Source organism: Neolamprologus multifasciatus, chromosome 3 (genome assembly GCF_963576455.1).
Source record: "Neolamprologus multifasciatus chromosome 3, fNeoMul1.2, whole genome shotgun sequence".
NCBI lineage: Eukaryota > Metazoa > Chordata > Actinopteri > Cichliformes > Cichlidae > Neolamprologus > Neolamprologus multifasciatus.
Genome location: NC_140441.1, coordinates 43,616,579 through 43,640,241, shown reverse-complemented (window position 1 = coordinate 43,640,241; position 23,663 = coordinate 43,616,579). Strand labels below are relative to the sequence as shown.

Sequence of the window (23,663 nt, the reverse complement as noted above, 5' to 3'; positions counted from 1 at the left end):
TGGTGACAAGAGGTAACTTGATTCCAATTATTATATTGTTCACACATGTGAGCGAGGTGCTGGACACACGCGGGGGACTGGCTATAAATAACTGCATTATACAGTAAAAACAAATCACATTGAGACTAGATTAAATAAATAAGTGAGTAATCTAATCCTCTTTCCTTCATTGAATTTATCTTTGTCTCTTTTTATGCATTATTAATGTGAAATCAGACTCGAAGTCACAACAAGGCCTTTAAACACAGAGTGGAGCACAGTGATGTTTTACTCTCAGCAATGCAGAATTGGTGTACATGACGGAATAATGATTCACAGCTTTGGGAAAAACTGTTAGTGGAAACAGCACAGTGAGTCTCATAATAGCTCAACAATAACAGAGTCAAATAGGAGTCCACACAGAGTCCAGTAACCCCTCCTTGAAACAGCAGCAGCACTAGCTTAACAAAGCCTTGAAACCCGAGCCTTGTTAACTGATTCCTCAGGTCCAATATAGAGTTACAGCCACAGACAGACTTGTGTGTGTTCATGAGCACTTGTATATCAACATGCAATTTAAAACCAATACAAATACACAGTCAACAGTGCATTTACGATTTAAAGCCAACTTGTTAAAAGGTTACACATTAACAGAACCTTTAACTGGGCTTCCCATGCACAGAGATCACTGAAAGAGTGCTTTTTCCTTTGTTTCAGAAACAGGGCAAATGGAAACACAATAACAGGTTTCTGATGGCTCTAATTACATGTTAGCATCTGGTTCTTTAGTTTATTTTATCAGCACAGAGCGACCCTCTGCTTTTATTGAGCCTTGGGCACTTTTCTGTGGAAGTGGGAAAATAATAAGTATTCAGGCACCAGCTGGCTATCTGGCAGTGTTGTCAAAGACCTTGACATTTTGAATACTGCATAACAAACACGTTATGCTTGCTCTCCACTAAACCCAGTCACATAGAGAGAAACAGAAAAAAAAAGTATATATAATATTTTAGCAGGTTCTACTTATATACATGCAACTGTTTCTTCTATTTTGGCCATTTTACATCAAAAGACAAAAAATATTTTAGGCAGCCATAAAAAGAATAGATGATTCATTATAACCGAAAAGCTGGAGCTCAAAGCAAATGGGTGTCCATAAAGGAAGCAACTACCAGCAACCACAGAAAGTCAATGAGACTGAGCAACTTCATGAAAAGATGGAAAAAATAACCACTGACCATATGAAGTTAAAATATACAGATCGTTTTCATCTTTGAGGTGAGCAACTGCAGCTTGGAATGTCTGATAGCGACCAGACATCACTGTCTGTCAGGGATAATACGTGTAGCATGCTTACATCCCCAAAGGAGCATATTACCAACTACTTGAGCTATCTGTCTTCCTGAAGTCCACTGTATTGTAATAACATGCTCCTGCTATAGTGACCATGCAAATAAAATTCTCCTTGTCATGTAAAACCCAAACCAGTTTGAATAAACGAATAAATAGCTCCAGTCAAACATTTGCTGGGCCATCTACTATACTTCTAAGAGCTGCTGAAGCCAAACAGAGGGGCCCCTTCAATTTCTGCAAGTGGTATTTTTAAATATAGCAGCTGAACCTGCATGTCATTTTCAGCTCAGTACTCCTATTGTTCGAGAATACAGCAGCTTGTATGCATGATCTTAGTATTTTGAACTTGCTTATGATGAGAGCCATTATGAACCAACTACTAACGAAGGCTTCTTTATCAGAAGTAGTTATGATGTTACTGTAATTGGCCTTTACCTCATGGTACAACATTAAGGCTCTGCTTAAAACTGAATCTAAGCTATCTGTCTGACCTTTGAACAACAGATGCACACTCTGCAGAAACACCAATTCAAAACTGCACTTTCTGAATTGAACTGATCACATTTTGGGTCAGAGCTGGACCCTTGATCATGGAGCCAATGCCTACTTGTATTGGCGTCAGTTAACTTATGAATATAATACCAATGGTTTGTGCATCAGACAGCTGGCTGTACAGTTTGACTGGGGCTGTGATGGCAGCACCTTCTGCAGTCACATAAACCGCTCCTGATGGTCTATGCCAAGGCCAGATCAACCCCATTCATAGCACACATGCGGAAGGCTGGTTTTCAAGGACAGTGACCAACTGGAGTAGGATGTTGATACATTATCAGCTTTATCAAACTCCAGACTAAAAATGTAATTATACTTTTCATGGTTATTTTCCTGTTGGAGTCTTCATAATTTTATTTGATGGTTTTTCTGCATGGTCATCACAAACAGAAGATCAGCTGCTCTGGGAAGAAAAATCCTTTGTTCTACTGAAGTACGCAAGGCCATGTTCTCTGTGTCAACCAAGCAAAGCACACACAGAGCTGAACAAATGGGCTACAAACAGACAAAACTCTCCTTGGTTTATAAACAGGACAGAGAAACTTCATGTAAAGGAGAAACAGTTCCTTTTCTGATTAGTTTTCTCTCAAACGAGCAGTGACCTCCACCTCACACTGGGGCGGTTCCCAGCTGAGCAACAGGAATGAAATTTGGCACATCCCAAGTCTGAGAGAACAGGTCTCACCTGGAAAAGAGTTAAAAGGCACATACCAGGGAAGGCAGAAGTTCATCTGCAGTGGTGCAGACACTGTACTGGTGTGCTTTGGAAATAAGAGCTGAGTGTACAGCAGAGCTGTAAATTCATTGGTCGGTCTATCTTCTTACCCTCGCCTATGGCCACAGGCTGTAGGCGGGGACTGAAACAATAGGATAGCAGATGGCTGAAAGCTAATATACCTGCTGCAACAGTCGGTCGCTTCGCTCAGCATGGCAACTGTGTTTCATAGACATTTGTTTTATACCTGCTGTTACAGGAGGCTGCTGCAGTATTCTCCTGAACTATAGATATGGCCACTTAGACAATACATCCACATAAGCGTTGATATAGGAGGAAAAGAAGCCAAAACTGGAAGCCAAGATGCTGTCAAAGGTTTTTTGCAAAGTTTTTTTCCACAAATTGTCAAGTTTTCTGCATCTGTGCATCTCTGATCATGTGCTACAATATCATTAAAATGGCAGTAAAAAACAATACAGCTGTGTCTTCAACCCAGCTCTAGCGGCCGCAGCGCACTGTGCCAAGTTACAAAAATCGAGAGGTGCATAAGCAGCCGACCGGCATCAAAATTGATGTGCAACACTACAAACACAAACTATGCCACACGCCACATGAGATTAAGCCTAGCTAGTACATTGAAAGAAGCCTGGTTCAGGAATCTTTTCTAGAATGTCGTCAGGATCAAGGTTATTATCGTTAACGAAAACTAACGAAATAACGAAAACTAGAAGTGAAAAAACATTTTCGTTAACGGAAATAAAAATAAAAACAAAAAAAGGAAAACTAACTAAAACTATAATGAGTGTTCACAAAACTAACTAAAATTAACAGAATTTATAGCAAAAATGTGTTTAGTTTTCGTTGATGTGTGCGTGTCATACAAGAGTCAAGGGTGAAAATGAAGTTTAGTTTCCAGATTTTTTTCTTGCTGTGTCTCATTATGCCAGCAGGTGGCAGTACGTTAGTCGAGTCGTCTGTGTTGCTGCTCCGTCCACGCGCAGAATCATGTCAGGAAAAGTCGGGAGAAAGCGCCAGAGTCCAATTTGGGATTACTTTGAATATGACTGTGTTTTGGATAAAGCAAGTGTCTTGTAGTGGAAACAGACAAATTATGAGGGACATTTCTAAAGGGAAAAAAATCCCACAAACCTTAAAGTGCACTTGAAAAGCTAACACAAGAAGGCTAACCTAGCTTACCTTGAGAAGGTAAGGGAGCACACTCAACCCTCATCCGCAGAAAACAGAAGCTAACCCCAGGCAAGGCAGCGTGAAGCATCCCGAGACAACAGGACGGGGATATCTACACAACTGTGTGAGTCACCTTCAAAAAGTTTATCAATTCACTTGAACCACAATTACGAACATCCGGTGCTGCAAGAGTTAATAGTCTCATTGGGGCCAAGATATACATTTTATAGTTGCCTGGTATCAATGGTTGTTCATCTGCCTTTATTTATTTATTTAAAGAACCCATAGGTGGGAATGTGAGTTGTCTGTCTCTGCATGTTAGCCCTGCGACAGACAGGCGACCTGTCCAGGGTGCAGTATGGTAGCTGGAATAGCAACATACCCAAGGATAAGCAGAAGAGAATGACTGATATGATGAAACTGGGATTTTGTTACACTTAATTATTGCAAACACAACTAAAACTATAACTGAAACTAATCAAAACTAAACTGAAACTAAGGATTTTCAAAAAATAAAAACTAAACTAGCAAACAATTGGTAAAAACTAATTAAAACTGATATAAAATTGAAAATCTGAAGTCAAAACTAAATAAAAATAAAAACTAATGAAAATTGCAAAACTATTAAAACCCTGGTCAGGATGCCTCCTTGTTTTGGAGTTTTAGGCATGTCCTACCAGGGAGGTGAAGAAATAAATTGGAGAATGGAAAGTATGGTGGGGAAATAGAGTTCGTCTGACCCAGACGCAACTACTGCCCACGTCTCCATCCTTTCTGGCAATTCAATAGGTATGCTCGTGCCACAAGCCACACACAAAATAAAGCCCCTTAAGTTCTGTTGAACCCCTGGTCTGATTACAGATTCTACCTTTTGTATTTTCTTAGGGTCTTTGAGGGGGCTTTCCCGAAGTGGGACTTTCCCAAACAGCTTCCACCCAGGATCCTTCTGCTCCACAGGCTGATTTTCCTTCACTCTCCTGGCAAACAGGCTCCTGAGAGAGGAAAATGACACAGAATTAGAATGGACGATAATTAGCTCATTATAACAGCAACAAAAAGGAAGGCGTTGACAACCTGCCTCCTGACTAAAGCAATGAGTGAGGTGAAACACTGTGTGTGTGTCTCTACTACTGGAGGGGACAGCTGATGTAAAGCCACAGATTGTATATTTGACTTAAAGAACAAGGGGGTATAGGTCGCAAGCCATTTAACCTCCTACCTTATATGAGGGATATTCAATTAAAATTTAAGGTCTAGTTAGAGAAAATTTCCTCAAACCAAGGTCCAAAATATCAAAGTTCCAAATGCATTTAATGCAATATATAATAAAGTAGCCCAATTTTTGAATCAGTAGTAGTTTGAAGTTATATAAGAACATTAAATCTACATTTATGGTAATTTCATTTTAATGGCAAAAGAGACAATTCAACCAAAAATCCAGAAAGAAAATATTACATGAAAGTAATAAATAACAAATAGATTTGCATGTCAAAATAAATATTTGATTCCCCCACAGATTGACTATAATCATGGGACATAGCCAGTCAATTCCAGATACTACTGATCTTAACTTGTTATGTGTATAAAGTACACCTTTTCACAGAATCAATTTGCTTTTATTCCAACCTATCCACGACCACAGGTAAGACCAAAGATCGATCAAAGAACGTGACAAGACTGCAGATCTGCACAACGCTGGGCTACACAAGGATGAGTTACAAGAACATCAGCAAGAAGCTTGGTGAGAATATGACAACTGTCCGTGCAATTATTCAGAAGAAACTGTCACCCTTGAAGGAGTTCTTCCCTCACAGGGTGAGGATGATCACAAAAAAAGATGGTGGATCAGCCTAGAGCTACACTTGTTAATGACGTAAATGCAAATAGGACCACAGTCACCAAGAACACCACTGTTAACACACTACACATTGAAACCTTGCAGCGTTCCAAGTTACCCCCTTGGTTATGTGGCCGATCTTACAAACTCGGAAAGAGAACATTTCCCCCACTGTACATCGACTATTGTAGACAAAGGAAAAGGCTGACCATACTAAAATAACAATAAGATAAATGTGAGAAATGTTGCACTAACGTAAAATAGAAATGGTGCATCAAAATCTAGTAATAGGTCTGGGTTCAGATCCAGATTGTAGTCTGACTATTCATGACCTAGGCACAATATGGAAGAAAGCATTGGGAAATGGTTGAAAAATATTTTTTGTCCCACTGCCACAGGTGTATAAAACTCAAGCATTTGTAAAAGAATGGGTCATCTAAAGAGCTTACTGAATTTGAGTCTGGTAGTAAAATAGATGCCACTGTTGCAACAAGTCAGATTGTGAAATTTCGTAGCAGCAAGTGTATAAAAACCACATCAACATCATGTAAAGTTACAGAGCAGGGTTGCCATGAGTTCCAAATTTCCCCTCATTATTGCCGCTTTGACTGAAGAATACTACCTTCATCCAATGAATTTTGTGAATTCCCATTTGAAATGAATTGTATCCAGTCTCCTCTGCACTGCATTGAAAGTGCAGTGGTTCCAACCCATCTGGGGTTTAAATACTACATGCTAAACCGCTGAAAAGCTTTCCTTTGTTCCACAACATTCACTAAGCCATTTAGCCAGCTATTCGGTTTTATTTTTATTCATTTATCACTGCGTTGATGTCACTGAGCTGTTAGAGGTGGCTTTAATTAAAAGCCCGAATAGAGGCAAGCTGTGAAAAGACACATTTAAATTGGTTAAATAAAAAGCCTCTTCTGACGAAGCAGGGCAAGAACAGGTGCAATACAAGGCTGTAACTTCAAAGAGCCCACACACTGCTGTTTGTCTGAGGCTGAATTTCATCAAGGGGTCTTCTATAATGATTATCACACGTCAGCTAAATATTACATTTTCAAGCTTTGGATCTCTGCAAGTTGTACAGACATGTGGAAAGAGCCAGGAAGGGTCAAATAGGTCTAAATGCACAAGTTGTCTCAGTTGAATCAGTGACCCCTGACCTCTTAAGTGCTGCACAGCTTGACCTGTGCCCCATGGGTTGGTCTCGAGAGTAGTGATGACAGGAAACATGCTGCCAAACTCATTCAATGACTGTCACCACATGTGCTACGGGCTTCTGTTTTTGCTTCGGAAATTGCTTCATTCAAGATGTTCTACTGTGCTCAGTAAAAACTTACAGTTCTTGTCATCTGGACAACAAAATTACATTGGCTGTTATCTTGCTTAATAACAGTAGTTATAAAGTTATTATAAAGTGCAATTAATACTAATCAAGAAGAAGCTGCATCATATCAAAAACAAGCAATGCTTTCCTGCTAGTAATCACTTATGTTCAATTACTAAACAAATCTTGCAGCTGCTCTAAAATTAGTTTGTAATTTTCCTTTTTTATGATTTGGTAATATTTCAGTTTTCTAGTTACAGTAAAACAGCCCAAGTTGCAAATATGACCTATATTCCACAAGAAAACTAACATACACGTAGACCAAACTACTATAATAAAGCTCACCACCTCTGAGCAGCTAACTCAGCTGAACTTCCCTTGTTCTAACCAAGTCAGATCTCTTCAGGAGCTTCTAATTATCTTAAGAAGCCAATTAAAAAGCTCTATTTTAAATTCAGAAAAGAAATAAATCCATGAGCTATGAGCCCTAAAATGCTGAGGCCTGAACAACTTATTCAGCAATATTAGCTGAGAATTAATAGGGAAGAAGTATTATTTATGTATAACCTGCAGGTTTTCCAGTATTCAGAAAGCAATGTGTTTTATGAGTTACAAAGCAGCCTGAGGAGCAAATATCAGGAAAAAAAAAAACATTATTTCTTGTAGACCATTAATACTGTTAGGAATCAGAAGGTGACGCAAGACAGAAAGATGACAATACCATCACACTGCAACTCTGGACAACATTTCAAACAGTCAAGCTTTACAGCCAACCAGCTGTAATTGCTTATGAAACACAACAAAGATATTAACAACAATTTTGCTAATGATTTACCATGGTGACATTTCAGTTTCCAGTGACAACTTGAAAACAAAATAACTTGATCTTAACAAGTAAATCCATGTATGTTCACAGTCAGGCTGAAGCTGGGCGAGTCGCCATTCTATTTACCCTCTAATGCCAACGCCTCATTCCTGCCTCGTAGCTGCACGTTTCAACCCTGCATATTTTCCGCTCTGCTTGCTGATAACTACAGTACACAAAGATAATCAAAGTAATGGAATGTAACTCCCAAGGTGAAAAAAAGAAAGCCGTTAAAAGCCAACACTTAATATTTTACAAACTGTAAATGCACAGTGACATTTAAGCTGAACTTCTGCTATTTTCACAACTGCACAGACAAACCAGTGAAAAAACAAAAAAAAACCAAAAAAAAAAAAAACCCACCATTTTCCATACTATCGCTATTTTCTTACAATTTTGACAAAGAAGTGCTTGAACGCATAAGACATCAGTAAATTGTACAGCACCATTTCACACTCAAATATAGAGGAAATGGTCAATTTAAGGATGTAATATCTACTGACATCAAAGCCATCTAACTCCACCCACAGCAAACAGAGGAAGGAAACGTTAGCCTTCAGATTACAAAGAAACAAAAGATGGGGAGGATAACTGAGGAGCGCATGGGGTGACGGAGGAAAGAGTCATTTAGCCACAAAAACCAGGGGAAAGACAAGGACTATTTAACAGATTTCTTTTGAAGCTTGGAAAACTCAAAACAATTCAAGGAAAACTGCTTCACAGACTTTGCACAGGCTGTACTGAATGCTACACTTAAGAATCCCATTATTATCATCATTGCTCATTCCCTGTCATATATTCACTTTTAGAAACATGAGTACTGGCAAACATGGCAAAGTTTCATATATTGAATCCAGCTTTACTACTTTTGGTTCTGAATGATGTTAATCTGAACATGTCGTTAGAATCTGATCTCTCTGGTTATGAGAACCTACCTCCTGTTTAATTCGTCTGGCTTAAAATGAATAAGGATTATTTATAAGTGTTAATCATACAAAACTACTAAGAGTTTAAATTTAACACTTCTCTTTGGTGAAGAGGACAGACGAGCTGACCCACGCAGCAGGGCTCTCCAACACCATTATAGGCAATCCATCCCTCCATCGCAATTCCAAAGACTTAGAGAAGTAATACCAAGAAGCAGGGTGTGGAACAATATCTTAAAACACTGCAAAGCCGTGAAAAACACAAATTCACAGCTTAAAAAACCCAATTACACCCTTATGGCTTCCAAAGGAATTAACAACAATAACAATCTTGGCAAAATTGGACATTCTAGCAAATTCACCACAAAAATGAGAATGCTTAGAGAACCTGCTAAATGCAACAAACCCCAAGAACTGCATCTCAGACTCAACATGCTGACATTTGTAAACGTTCATGAGAGGACATTCAGAAAAAGACTTTTAAAGTATGGCTTGTTTGGAAGGGTTGTCAGCAGGAAGCCTATTCTCTGTAGAAAGAAAATGGCAGCATGACACAGGTTTTTACAGTTGCATCTGAATATAAAAAAAACAAACCAACAACTTTGGAACGATATAAAACGAATAAAGACAAATCCAAAGTAGAGATGTTTTACCATAATGCAGTGTTGTAGTTGAAAAACAAACAAACAACATGAGCACAAGCAGTGGTTTTGTATCACAGACTCTGGGAATCTTGCAGTTGTTGAGTTGACCACAAACACTTCTGTATACCAATTTATTCTAGTTAGATGTGAGGCCATCAGTGGATGAGCCCTGTGAAAGCTGATGAAGACCCAGAGGGAACATCACGAGTGTAGTATTAGATGATTCACGAAAACACGGCTAAACTCAAACCACAATGTTTCAGTGACTTGTTTTTCAAGCAAATAAAGATGACAAGTAGAAAAGTAGAGGAATTTCATAGTTTGTGAACTGAACTGATTCCTGGTCCACGGTTATCAGTTTCGTAATGTGGATAGCAAACTGATAGCTTGCTATCCATACTAGCTTTGGCTGGCCTAAAATCAAAATGAAAGCATCTCTTGACCCTTTACAATTTACTTGAATACCAAATCTGAGTGTGGATGATGCAATCATGCCGCAGAGACCATACTCCCATTTTAACAGTAACAGCTGCACATTAAAGAACCTTTAAGAAATCTTGGTAAACATGCCCACCATCACAGGGATTACTAGAATATATTATTGTCATCTCAACCTAAAAAATAAACCCACTAATAAATCTTAAAATGTGGTTTAAAGCTTGGGAAAACATTATTTGGTCAATAATCAACTTTTGGGCTCAACCAACTAATTATTTAAACAAGAATCTGTACATCTGTAACACAAAAGCAATACTGAAAATATGTGATATGCCAGAAAAAGTAAACTGTCAGCAGGGAGTAGTGAACACGAGTAACCCCAGAAAGCCTCTATAAAAGAACGCAACACAGATCAAAGTGCAGAAGCCAACACGGTGCCACCTTTAAGAAGCAAACTTTGACTTCAACTCCTGGATTACTCAACACCTCGTGTGGATGCCATGTGTTTTGTTTTTGCTTGTTTTTGGCTTTCGTGTCTGCAGGAACATGATTTGCATTCAGTCGGGGCCAAAGTTGCTTCAACGTGACATCTGAATTGGTGCGGCTATGGTCGAGTACTCAAACGGAACAGCTAGAAAAAAAACCAAAGAACTGACTGTCAGAAATGCCTATTTATATATGGTCAGTGTGAGCTAAGACATAGCACTAGATAATTTTTTTCCAAAGGATTTTAAGATTTTTAGCATTTCCCAAATCTGGTTTTTAGCCTTGATGTCTGCAAATAAGGTGATAAAGTGTCTCAGCATGGTTACAGGCCTGAATTTACAATAAAGAGACTCAAAAATATAAACACAAGCCATCTCAAGTAGAAAAGCAGACTCAAGTCATAGAAAACATAAAATAACCAGGACAAAGAACTGCTCAAGGCTGCCAAGCAGAAAAAAAAATCCAACAGGAAACAGTAGCTATGACATGTCAATCAAGACACAAACTTATGCCACCAAGTACTGTTCATTGTCCTACCTGTCAGTGTACAGCATGAGCGATGGAGTTGCCATCCTGCTCTGTTAATGCAATTACAAAACAGAGAAACAAGAGCCTGGAGTCTAAGCTTCAAAAGACGATAAGAGGAACAGAAAAATAGCAAAAACCCTGTGGTTAAACTCAAAGATCAGCAAGTCCCACTGCATTTACAGCTTTTACTACAGAGTGTAAAAAAAACCCTACACAGCCACTTTGTTCAGGCAGAGTGGAAAGGAGGGAGCTGCTCTCTCCTCTGTGTCCCCACCTCCTCAGTCACAAGGCTGACTTCTAAACAAATGGGATGTAAGGAACAGGAGGAGAAGCAGGAATCTGAAGGGCAATCAGTAAATGAGTAACTTTTACTTGTGACGAATGAATAAAAACAGGGATGACGAGTTGAGGGAGTGCCAATTTAACACCTGATGTTACCTCATTAACTGATTAATTCAGTCAGTAAACATTTTGAGTGTGTTTGGAACTTGGATTCAATTTGAGAAAAACCAGAGCAGGCAGTGGATCATTTCATTCCCGTCATCCTACCCATCTAATAACTACAACCAAAACAAAATGTAAACTCGTGGTTTTGACTCAAATGCATCTTTCCTGAAATGTATATCGGGAAAGATGCATTCAGCAGAGAGGAATAGTACATTTTTGCAAGTCAAACAGAATACGGAAATTCCAGGTTTGGCTTCAGTTCCTAAAAGAAATAAAGCGTCTGAAAATTAAAATAGAGTCTCTGCTCCACTGATCAGAGCATCTCTTCTTACATTCAAGTAAAAGCTCCAGGCACGATGAAAAGAGGATTTAAACCAAGGTCATCTCAAATCATCACATTTTTGGCAGCTTTCATTACAGAAACAAAAAACGGGCTACTTTCAGCTGCTCTATTACAACAGCGGGCAGCTCCACATGTTTGATTTGGCAGAGTCTTGCACCAGATGCCAAATATGAAATGATTCACACACTAAATCAATGAAATGTTACATTTCGGTAGCAGAGTAGATCTGGGTTAGAGGAAGAAAGAATGAGACCATGCGATCTGACACACGTGGCAATGGCACCAGCAGCCTCAAGCTGAAAGCGGTCTCAGTTGAGATTACACTTTTTCAAAACTCAATGCACACAACAATCTCTGCAGCATCTGTAGTGCTAAATGCAAAGCTATCCATGACAACACACTTGATCTGAAATAAAAGCCTTGTCAAATACAAAAAGAAATCTTGGTAGACTAAAAGCCTAAAAGCTTAAGAGTGTTCCTCAGAACGTGTGCAAAAACCTGAAAGTCAAATGAAAGTAACTTTAGCATGTCTGTTGCCAGCTTATAAGAAGTTGATGTATGATGATGAAACTTGTAGTGAGACATCAAACCATTCTGCTGCCTTTTCTGTGCACTTAACCCTCTAACTTCATCTTAAATAGTCTTAGTAAACTGCTGTTCCCCTAAGGTGCTTTATCTGTAACATGCACGAGGAGGAGGAAGAGGAAGGAACACCACACCTTTAGCTGCACACATTCAGAAATGGGAAGTAGCCCATTAGATGCAATGTCATGACAGTATCGTCTTCACAAACAGAGAAGCAGTGCACACTCTCTCAGGACAAGTTATGCTGTTAAGGACTTTCCCTGCCAGAAAACAGAAAATTCCTCAGGATCTGAGATACTGGGTTGGGATGCACATATCTGATAGTCGTATATAAGGGGACAGAGTGCTTTGAATCAACACAAATATGCTGCGCTGCAGGCCTCTAAAAATTCCAACTGCACATTTGGGTCATGCTGTGCATTTGTTGAATATTAAAGCAAACAGCCCCCTCACCCCCACAAAAAAAGAAAACCCCAAAGATCCAAAAACACAGTATGAAGAGTACAAATAGGAGTCGCTAACATCAGCACAAACAACAGTGGTCAACAGACCAGTTGTATGTAACACATCTTTTTGACACTGGCCCCATCTGAAAGCAGCAACGTGCTACCACCACTGAAACTTCATAACTTCTACATGAAACAGCACAGAGGAAGCTGTGGGTCAGCCGTTTGAAGGCATTTCACAGTCTCTTTGCAGTAATTCATGTAATTAATAGCAAACTATAGTCAAGTGAGTTAACATGAGCCAGAAGCTCCAAAAACAGCACTTTCCTTGTTGGCTGCTCTCTCCCCTTTTCTCTTTATGTTCGTTTTAGCACTTGTGAAGCTTTTACTGCACCTACAGTAGAATATGGAGTTTCTTGTTAGACATACTCTGCACGTGTGGCAGAGCAATGCTTAGTGCTGAGAAACTACTATGAACATAAATTAAAGCAGCAAATTCTCACTGAGCTTAAATTAAATCTGTTTTGTTCACCATGGTTTTGTTATTGTGTATCGTTTTACCAACAAATACAACTTCAGCACATACATGAATGAACTTTAGATTTATGTTATAAGGATGGGATCAGTAATAATTGGTCTAACTAACTGGTCCATTTGTACTATTGAAACACGATGTGCTGGGAGCTGGTGTCAAAAGGTGTGAATAACAAGCAAACCAGGCTTTACCAGGGTGTTCATATACTAGTCTGTATCTTAAACACAAGAGACAACATGTAAGTGGTAGCTAGGTCGCTGCTGTGCTTTAAAGCTGCTATCCGACTCCTGCTTGGCCATGATTTGGATAAGCAGAGGTCAGGGTCATGACCTTTTATGTTCTGGGTGAGCTGCAATTTCCAAGAGTGGTGGAATGGGTCAGAGGGATATTTTGCTTAATGCACGTTTGTGAAGCAATCTTAAGCATACAAATTCTGCAAGTCAAAGAGGAAGTTGACTATCTAGTATTATCTCACTGAGGCTGGCTACAATGCTGCTTTTTGTTTTTCCTTCTTCTATTTCTGCCCTATTATGGCCTCATAACATTTGTGATAGATCAATATTTCTGCCCACATATTTCATTATACTCCAGCATGGTGCAAAGATCTTGAAGAAAGTTTACAGCCCTTAATTTGTAGTTTACATCCAAAGAGACAGGCTCTTTTTTTAAAGTGTTCTTGGACATCAGTTCTTCAGGCTGTCTGGAGGTCTTTTAAAGTTTTTCTTTGAACAACTGCTGCTTTTACATAAAACAAAAGGCAGCCAATATCCAAAAAGGAGCTCTACGAATATCCCTCCTAAATCCTGCAACTACTCTAAAATATTCTAGTAGTAGTGGTGTGTGGATCACACCATATATCGATCGTGGCTCAAGAGTTGGCAGTTCGTCTTGTAACCGGAAGGTTGCCGGTTCGAGCCCCGGCTCAGACAGTCTCGGTTGTTGCGTCCTTGGGCAAGACACTTCACCTACTGCCTACTGGTGATGGCCAGAGGGGCCGATGGCGCAATATGGCAGCCCAGCTTCTGTCAGTCTGCCCCAAGGCAGCTGTGGCTACAGCTGTAGCTGCCTCCACCAGTGTGTGAATGTGAGAGTGAATGAATAGTGGAATTATAAAGCACTTTGAGGGCCCCGAAAAGATATATATATGCAATCCATTATTATTATTATTATTATTATTATATATGCTGATTCCTCTGATACCAGATATTTATGTTCTAGAATCGATTCTCACATTAAAATATTGATATTTTAGTAATTTAGTAATAAATTTGTACTTTATCATTAACAAAAACACAGTGGAAAGTAGCTGTTATTGGGATAATCTAAATGATTGGTAGGAACAACTCCTTCCTGTAGTAGTGAGATGCAAAATGCTGCAATATAAATGTGTAACGGCTTACGTATGCTCACTCACTCAGTTGACAATAATGGCTGATTGCAGGCAGAGTCATGTACCAGCTAAGATGAGGTTTGTGGCACATGTGGCAAAACCACAAACAAAAATAAATCATAGCACAGAATATGATGACTTGATGATGAGGATGCAGGGCTCGCAAAATTTCAAAATCCCTGGTAGCCCTTCGGGCAGGGACTCTTCAGTTTTTGGTAGCCCAAAATAAATTTAAGTAGCCCGAATAAAAAAAGAGAGCAATTTTTTTCATTGATGCTTTGTTTCCTGTTTTGTTTCCTTTACAATATTATACTTTAATGTATAATATTGTAACGGAAACAAAACAATCAAAAAAACACAAATTACAACATTGTATAAAAATTACAATCATCAACTCAAATACTTGGTTCTAATTGAACAGAAATTTCTATGAACTTGTAAGAACTGTGTAGGACATGAATCAGTCTGTGTCAGATCCTGAATTTGAAATTTCCACTGAAGTCACAGGTAAGAGGCAAGTGGAACCAAGATCGAGGCCATTTGCTTTTTGAAGTTTGCAAAGACTGCTAAATTGTGCCAGTGGTAGTTCACTCTTTGCAACATAGTACGCTGATCTAAACAGATGTCTCAGGTTTATTTTAAGTATGTTATTTGCAATTGGTGTCGGTTCTGGGAAAGATATTGCAGACTGAGCAATAATGCATTTCTCATGGGTTCTAATGGGGGCCTTTCTTAAAATTACTGGTCCCAGTAACAAAGGCGCTTGTCGACTAAGAAATCGAGGGAAAACCAACAACACACCCGGCAGAACATTATGTTATTTACACGGGTGCACATAAGTGGTCCGCATGTGCGCATTCGCTGTCAAAATGAAAGACGCGCACCAGATAAGAAGTTGCAACGCGCGTTTGCGTCCATATAAAAGGCTGTTTTTGTCCACTAGAGTGGGGTTTTCACGGCACATTCTGCACCACATCTCTGTGCGTTCATCATTTGTTTGAAGCCAGCTCACCTCCTGCAACCACTTTTCCGAGAATACGCGCTTCTTTTGTGGTTCGGACTCCTTCTGACATTTCTTTGGAGGTGGAGGAACACCAAAGTAATTGCTTAAAGGAGCTTCTTCGACATCTTTAAGAGTTCTAAACAAATGTCTGTCCTCCTCCAGAAAATCTTATGTACGCAAACACGCATTGCAACTTCTTATCTTGTGCGCTCTTTTTATTTTGACAGCGAATGCGCACCTGTGGACCACTTATGTGCAGCCCTGGTTATTTAGCTCGTCATATTGCAGCCACAGAAATTATTTTGTCCATGAAACCATAAAGCTGCACTTTCTTTTTGCCTTATAGTCTGATTTGTCATAACTTTTCCGTTTTGTCACTTCTTCACCCTGACCTGTCTTATTTGTCTCAGCAGAACTAAAATATATATCCTGCTGCTTTTACACACGCACTCACATAACGCTCAGCGATTCTCTGCGCGATCAAACTCTCACACGTTTAAGCTTGCTGCAGGAGATTTCACTTGTCATGTTTGCATAGTAAGCTAACGATTGATAAGACGATGTCAGAGGAATTGGTGCGCAAATTATCATCACTCACCAATCAGTACTGTCGCTCTCTATACACAGTTCGCGCGATTGCAAAGTGAAAGCAAAAAACAAGCGCAAATTCTGGCTCACCGATGCCAATGACATAATTACCCAGATACATTTCCGAAAGAATGCAAAAGCATTGACATATCTTTTTCCTTCCTATTGCCGGGCTCACACTGTGCGATTTTTGGCCCATTTTGAGCCGATTTTTGAGTCGTGCGACCGTTTTGGCGATCGGCCCGATTTTGGCCTTCATCGTGCATCGTGTAGTATACGTGGGGTAACGAGAAGCGATTAACACCTCACGACCAGCTCCCGATCATCAATCGCTTGGTCGCGAGCGTCGTGAGGGTGTCGCCGCAGTTTCTCACACTGCGCACGCGCAAACACAAATGTCAGCGAAAAAGACGGCGCAGCACGGCAGTGCAGCATGTGAACTGGACACAAGCGATGGAGGCACTTGTAGAACTTTGGAAAGCTCATCCGAGCCTTTTCGATGTGGCCTCACAAAATTATCACGACCACAACAACCGTGAAAATAGTTGGATAGACATTGCTGCTCAATCACAGCTGCCTGATCAATGTTTTTCATTAGCAATTTAGCAAAGTTGATGGCGGTGGTGTGCGTGAGTGAAAGACAGAGAGGGAGAGCGAGCGACAGAATTTCTGTTATAACCTTCATTTTATGGACGCACAGTGTGAGCACTCGGGTCGCATCAGAGCATCGGGCCGTATAGTGTGAGACCTGCATCGTGACCTACGAACTTTTAACCCCTGCGAGTCAATCGTGCAGTTTGAGCAGGAGCTGAATCGCGCGACTGACAAAATCGCACAGTGTGAGCCCGGCATAAGATAGCCCGACGGGCAGGGCAGAGATAGATTTTGGTAGCCCGACTGGAGAAATCGCTAGCCCCGGGACGTCGGGCTAGCGATTTTGCGAGCCCTGGGATGAGAGGGACAGGTGATGCTAGGGCAAGACAGAGTCCTTTGGTGCTACAGGCACCATCTTGGTACAGAGGGAGAAAATGTGGAGATGTGTACCACTGCTGCCGATTTTTTGAAAAGTGACTTATGTCTAGGCTTAGTTTTTGTTTTGATGTTTAAACAAGTTGAATTCCCCGCACCCTTAAAACTATGGAATCACATTTGTTCAAATTTACATTAATAAATATGGTAATGAAATAAATACATGCCTAAATGAGTAATTAACTTTAGATGTTTACCCTGAGATTACCTCACATGAATTCAATTGACCTAGATTTGGTCAAGGTTGTAGAGTACATCATTTAAAGTGGATTATATAGGTTAGGTATCATCAAATACCGCCTGTAGCTCAGGCGGTAGAGCAGGTCATCTACTGATCGGAAGGTTGGTGGTTCGATTCCTGGCTTCCCCTAGTCTGCTAGTCCCAAATATCCTTGGGCAAGTTATTAACCCCAAATTGCTCTCCGATGCGTCCATCGGAGTACGAATGTATGTGAATGTTACTTAGAAAGCACTTACAACAATGTGCTTGTGCGAATGGGTGTGAATGGGTGAATGCACAAGTTGTGTAAAGCGCTTTGAGTGCTCAGAAGAGTAGAAAAGCGCTATATAAGAACCAGTCCATTTACCAAAATATATCATCTATATGCAAAAAAACAGCTATTGTAGGCTTTGAAAAAATAAAAACGCATCCAATAAAAATCCAATATCCAAAAATATTTCATATATATAAGACAAATAGATAATAACATGCGTCTAAAAAAAATTCTGAGCTGTATTATTATTTTCAATCATTTGTTTCAAATGATTGTTAATTGAATATTCCAAAATGTAGGTACTGACTTTACAGGGTTTTTTTAATTTCTTATATGATAATTGTTCATAATTAAACAACAAGAACAGATAGTCTGTGGGGGTGGGGGGTTACAAATGCAAAGTACAGAACCATGGACTTACCTTGCAAATAAACTTGCTAGTGGTCCCAATTTTCTCTGCCTCCCATCCTCTTCTCTCTGCATGACTTCTGCCGCCCATAAGTCTCTGGAGGTTCCCGCTGAAGACGACAACACCACTTCTGAAAAGTGGTTGGTGCTGCTGTCGGCTGTCTCCAAAGTGACAATCGCACTGGAGTCGGACGTAACTGTGAAATCCAGGATGTCTTCGTTGGAGACCGACAGTTCTGTGCTCATGCTTGACACGCTGCACACAGAAATGTCATCACTACGGTTTAATGCTCCGCCCCCAACACCAGCTCCCATGGTGGAGGATAATCTGAGGGTGGGGCTAAAGAGGCGGATGTTGTCATAGCCACTGCGGGGAAAGGTGGAGGATTTTCGTACAGTGGTGCCATCAGAGGGATCATTGTCCAGAGGTAATGTGGCGGGGGTGTCGTGACTCGATTCCAGCATAAGGCCTCCGTCGCTTTGCCTTTGGTGACTGTGAAGGAAGGGCTCCGGAGGATTGATCTCCAGAGTGGGGATACCCGAGTCCTGGGAAGTCAGGCTGTGGTTGTCTGGCTCCAGGTCTGGGTAACTTTTCTGTGGGCTGCTATAACAGACAGTAGCGGGCGAGCAGGATGGCTTGTAGATGGGCACGACGGCGTTGCTGTGTGTGGCCGCTCTGGCCTCATGGCAGTGATTGCTGATGTGATCATTTAGGTGAGAGGCCGTCGTGTCTTTGGCCACAGAGCCATTCTCCACTATGGTTCCTCCAGGCATAACTGTAAGAAACAGAACTTTCAGTTTAATACACTTTATACAACATAAATATATTTATTCACCTCCTGATAACTAGTTTGTGCCCATTTGCTGTAGTCTTTCATAAAAAAGTTGACAAATTCCATTGTTACATTGTTGAAATAAAGAAGCACAGAGAGTGCAAACTGCTGGCAAGGCAGCTCATTCTCTGGTCTCTTTCTTTGTTTTTAATAGACTAAGGTTAAAAATAATTAGTTCTGTTAAAATTAACACGTTAACGCAAAGTAATCCGCCATCACGGTCAACACGATTAAAAATTTTAACGCAATTAATGCATCTGGAGTGCAGAATGATTCGAAATTCCCGAAATGTTTCTGTCAACGCATTTTGGGCAGTTTGTCCAAGTAGAGTGTGGCGTGGGTGTGGTCTCTGGCCAGCTGCAGAGGAGGGGTGACGCAGTGAGCTCCCGGGGCGGCGCAGGGGCGGGGTGAACAGGTGTTCTGGGATCTGACAGTGATTGTGTCTCTTTATATGTTGGCAGTGACAGTCGGAGGGGAGGCGGATGTGACAGCAGAGAGAGAGCGGGAGCGTCTGTGTCCCAGTCAAGAAACCACAGTATTAAATAAAAGTTCTGCTGTCATCATATTCGCTCCAGCGTATGTTTCTTGGGTCCAACGTTACATAGAGTTACCTTCACACATGTGCAAATGTGCAGTTGATCTGGTAGTGACGGGCAGTTGAACCAAACAACTCAATATGGAAGATGATAAACGCACGTTTGAATATTAAAAAAAATAAGACGGAACAGTCAACCGACATGGTATTATGCACATTGTGCAAGAAGGAATTCTCTTTTCACCAAAGTATTTCCATCTTAAAATATCACATTGACGTGAAGCATACATTAGTCGGGGATGCTGCTAGGACTAACACGTCACCAAGCTTCCAACAAACCACTCACAGAGCATCGGGGACTCGGTAACTCTACCTCCCAAATACTGACTGGCACAATTGCCAAGTGGATTGCAACAAACTGCAGACCTATTAATATCTTTGGGAACATGCGCTTTACATAGCTTTGGTTCTTTGTTTCAAGGACTTGAAGCCTCCCCAAAAGTGACAGAGAGAGAGCGGATAAATGTTTACAGAGTTTTTTGTTAACATGAATGTTCAAGGTCTTGATGCATTCTCAATCATCCAGGAAAATAAATCTCCAAAAGTTGATTCTGTTCATCTGGACGTAGCGTTTTGTGGGAGAAAACGCTACGTCCTTCAGTGGGCTGGTTTCAGTCATTATGCAAATGTACTGTTTATAAGATTAGGGAAACCTAGCAGTCAGCTAAGACTGAAGAAGTCACTTGGATGAGTGACGAAACGTTTCTCCCAGAAAACACTACGTCCAGATGAACAGAATCAACTTTTGGAGATGAATGTTCAAGATAAATAAACATGTTAAGTACGCATATTTTCCCTTTTTTCTTGAATCTGTTTGCTCGTGCAAAATTAAATGCGATTAATATAGAATAAAAATAAATGGTATTTAATTGTGATTAATCAAAATTAATCCAGAGTAACCCTGTGATGAATCTGATTAAACATTACCTCTTAATTTTCAATTCAATTTTATTTATATAGCACCAAATAACCTCTAGGTACTTGCACAGTAGATCGTACAATAACAAATACAGAAAAAACAAAAACAAACAAACAATCATATGACCCCCTATCCGATCGTTCAGTCTGACGTCACTAGCCGTGTCTGGGCCTAAACTCTGCTGCAGGTCCATATATCAAATGATCACTGTGGCATTACTGAGAGTTGAAAAACTGTCTAAAGTCTTTCATCTTTAATAAAATGATCAGCGTTCTGCTCTACCAGGTGTAACAATTGAGTTTAACATCCAGGCATCCATGAAAACGGAATTTATGACATTTAACGGAGTTAGAAGTTAGCAGGAAGTTAGCTCGCTAGCTTCCATCTAAATACAATATAGCATGTCCTGACTGCAGGGTTTTGGAAACAAATTAAAACGTACAGCTCTGTTATTACTTCCAACATAAATGAAGACAGAAAACTAAACAGCAGTGACGTTTGTAGGGTTACTGAAGTTTGGCTAGCTGGTATATAATGATGTGCTACGTGACTGCTAGCGACACAGCTATGTTAGCATGATATAAACAAGCTAACTTTTTTTCCACTCGATAAAAGTTAATGTGAGTGTTCTCGGTGGTCAGGAACAAATGTAATCGCATGGCAGGATGCTGTAAAAGGACCAAACTTCAGCCAGGAGAACAACTGAGATAATCCATCCACAATACGAGGTTAGTCATTCATATACTGCTGCATGGGCTGGGCTGTAGTTACATCCTAAGGTTTTAAAACTGAGCTTAAATAAATGATTTGGGGTAATAAAAGCCGAGGGAGGTCATCAGTGATCACTGACTGTTTTAGGAGCTTTTTGAGATTAAATAGAAGAAAATACAAAACATTAAACATGTTAACAACACAAAAGCCATATTAAACGCAGACTACTTTAGGCCCAGAAGTAGGATTCGTCACGTCATCACTTAATAATCGGATGAGCAAGCACTTTGGCGACAGTGGGAAGGAAAACTCGCTTTTAACAGGAAGAAACCTCCGGCAGAACCAGGCTCAAGGGGTGAGAGAAGGAAAACAGGATAAAGACATGCCTATTAGTATGTAGGTTTTTTTAAAAAGTTGTATTTCACTGGTGAGAACCTGTGTTAAAAAAATTGAAGAAAGCTATTCAAATTCTCTTTGAATTTAAGCATACATTATTTGTGTTTATTCCCCATTTACTTCATTATATTGCATAAATGTCAGTTACAAGCTTAAATATAAAGTTGAAAAAATGTAATTACAACCAGGCTATTGATCAAGTAATTGCAATTAATCGTGAATAATTACAGAAAATTGTGCAATTAATTAGTTACTTTTTTTACTCTATTGACAGCACTAAAAATAATGTAATATGGAGTCAAATTGATAGAAAAGCAGTGCATAATAAAAGTGAGATCAGAGGTGAAATGTGACATGGCATTTGGATGCAAACTATAATGTGACATTTAGTATCCCCATATACCAGTTTCAAATGTTGCCAATATAAACAGAAGGCAGTAAAATTTTAAACAGTTAAAGATAAGACAATTTATGAAAGTTTGACCTTATTTGACCTTGAAGAGGTCAGAGATCCAAATGTGATTGCAAAGGTGGGAAGCGGCCTTTCTCCAAACAGCTTGTGTGGAACATGGCTTTAATTTTCTGCAGTTAAATCACCGTCCTGCAGCATCTACATACCTATTTGTGGAGGAATTTCTTAATTTCTCTTTCAGCTTGTTGAGGTTCTGGTTGCGCTCTGAATACAAGTTCATGCACATTTTTCCTTAATGTGAATTTCTCTATATGCAGACACCAACAGATTTTTGGTTTCCAAAGATTTATCACAGCTAATCACCATCTTATCAAACACATTGCACACAAACACCAACTTAACCCCATTCAATGGCAAACTGATAGGAAACTCATCACTCATCATCATATTTTCATTTTATTGGCGCCTTGATGCAATAAAATCCATTTAAAAACAGCAACTGACTGCACTGTCTTCAAAGCAACTAGGAAAATAAATCTCAAGTTCACTGCACACAGTTGGAATACCTTTGGTTATGTCGTGGTCCCACACCAAAGTTTTCCCTAGTATGACTGCACCATAACTGAAATGTTTTAATTTGCATTTTGTTTAAAGTGGCTATATAGGGGTCATTTGACAGCTCAGTGTTGTTATTTGTGGACTTTAGTCAAAAAGATCCCACTTCTCTCCTTCACAAACAGAAAGTTTGAACAGTCTGTGAGCGAAGCTTCTGTGCTTACAGAACGTTCAGCTCAAATAACCACATCTATGATATCTCCTCTCAATGACATCATCAAGGCCCAAGAGTAAGAAGAAAAAGAACAACCTAGAAGTGTCTAGATCAGTCTGAGCTTTTGGCCCACAGAACTTACTTGTACACACGTATACTTGTACTTTGTATACTTGTACTTTTAATACGGGCATCCAACCTTTCAATAAACACCTGCTCAATCAAATAACCACAGCTTTATTAGAATTAATGGGCAAGGCAGAAAAACTGCAGAAAAGTTATTTTTGACTGTACATCCCATTGATATTGGTAGCTTTAATACAATAGGATTAAAGGTTTCCTCTAATTGACATTGGATACACGAGCATGCGAGCCTAACTAGGTGAAAACTAATCCTGAAGTAACCCGACTGTAACTGGAGTCTGCAGTGTAATGTGAACATGTTTTCTGCTGGGCTACATCATGCTCCAACCCCAGCTTAGAAGCTAGTGTGTCTAAGCTCTAAGCTGCATTAGCAGTGACAGGAGAGAATTTCAGGAATCCTTTCATTAAACCAATTCTGATGCGGGGGGGAGGGGGGGGGGTTATCTCCTGCACTCTGGCAGGACAACTCTCATAAACTTCAGGGCACACATGGTGGGTTTAGTGTTCCTACTACATAACTCACAGTGCCCCGACTTCCTAAATTTAATCACACAGAAATAAACGACAGGCATGTTAAGACAGTAAACAGGTTACGATTAAACCAACTACGCCCTAATCAGTAAAAATAAATACCCTTTCAAAGTCAAAACCCTAAAAGAGTTGAGTGCTCTCCAAAGCACTGACACACAAAGCCAGATTTTTACCCAAGCTCTAAACCCTGACCTGCAGGTAGTCATGTGAGCCAGGCAGACTTTGTCCCAAAACACAGCAA

General features: G+C 40.0%; 1 protein-coding gene across 2 annotated transcripts in view; it reads right to left on the bottom strand.

Moving 5' to 3' along the window:
- The window catches only part of tbc1d14 (TBC1 domain family, member 14), a 48,364-nt gene that overhangs the window by 23,152 nt on the left and 1,549 nt on the right, over window positions 1-23,663 (bottom strand). For both annotated transcript variants that reach the window (XM_085146496.1, XM_085146490.1), the window contains exons 2-3: window positions 18,126-18,888; window positions 4,656-4,779 (exon numbers count right to left, since the gene is read on the bottom strand). In XM_085146496.1, the coding sequence (XP_085002622.1) occupies window positions 4,656-4,779; window positions 18,126-18,886 (885 nt within the window). In that variant the 5' untranslated portion in view covers window positions 18,887-18,888. The remainder of the gene's footprint in view (window positions 1-4,655; window positions 4,780-18,125; window positions 18,889-23,663) is intronic.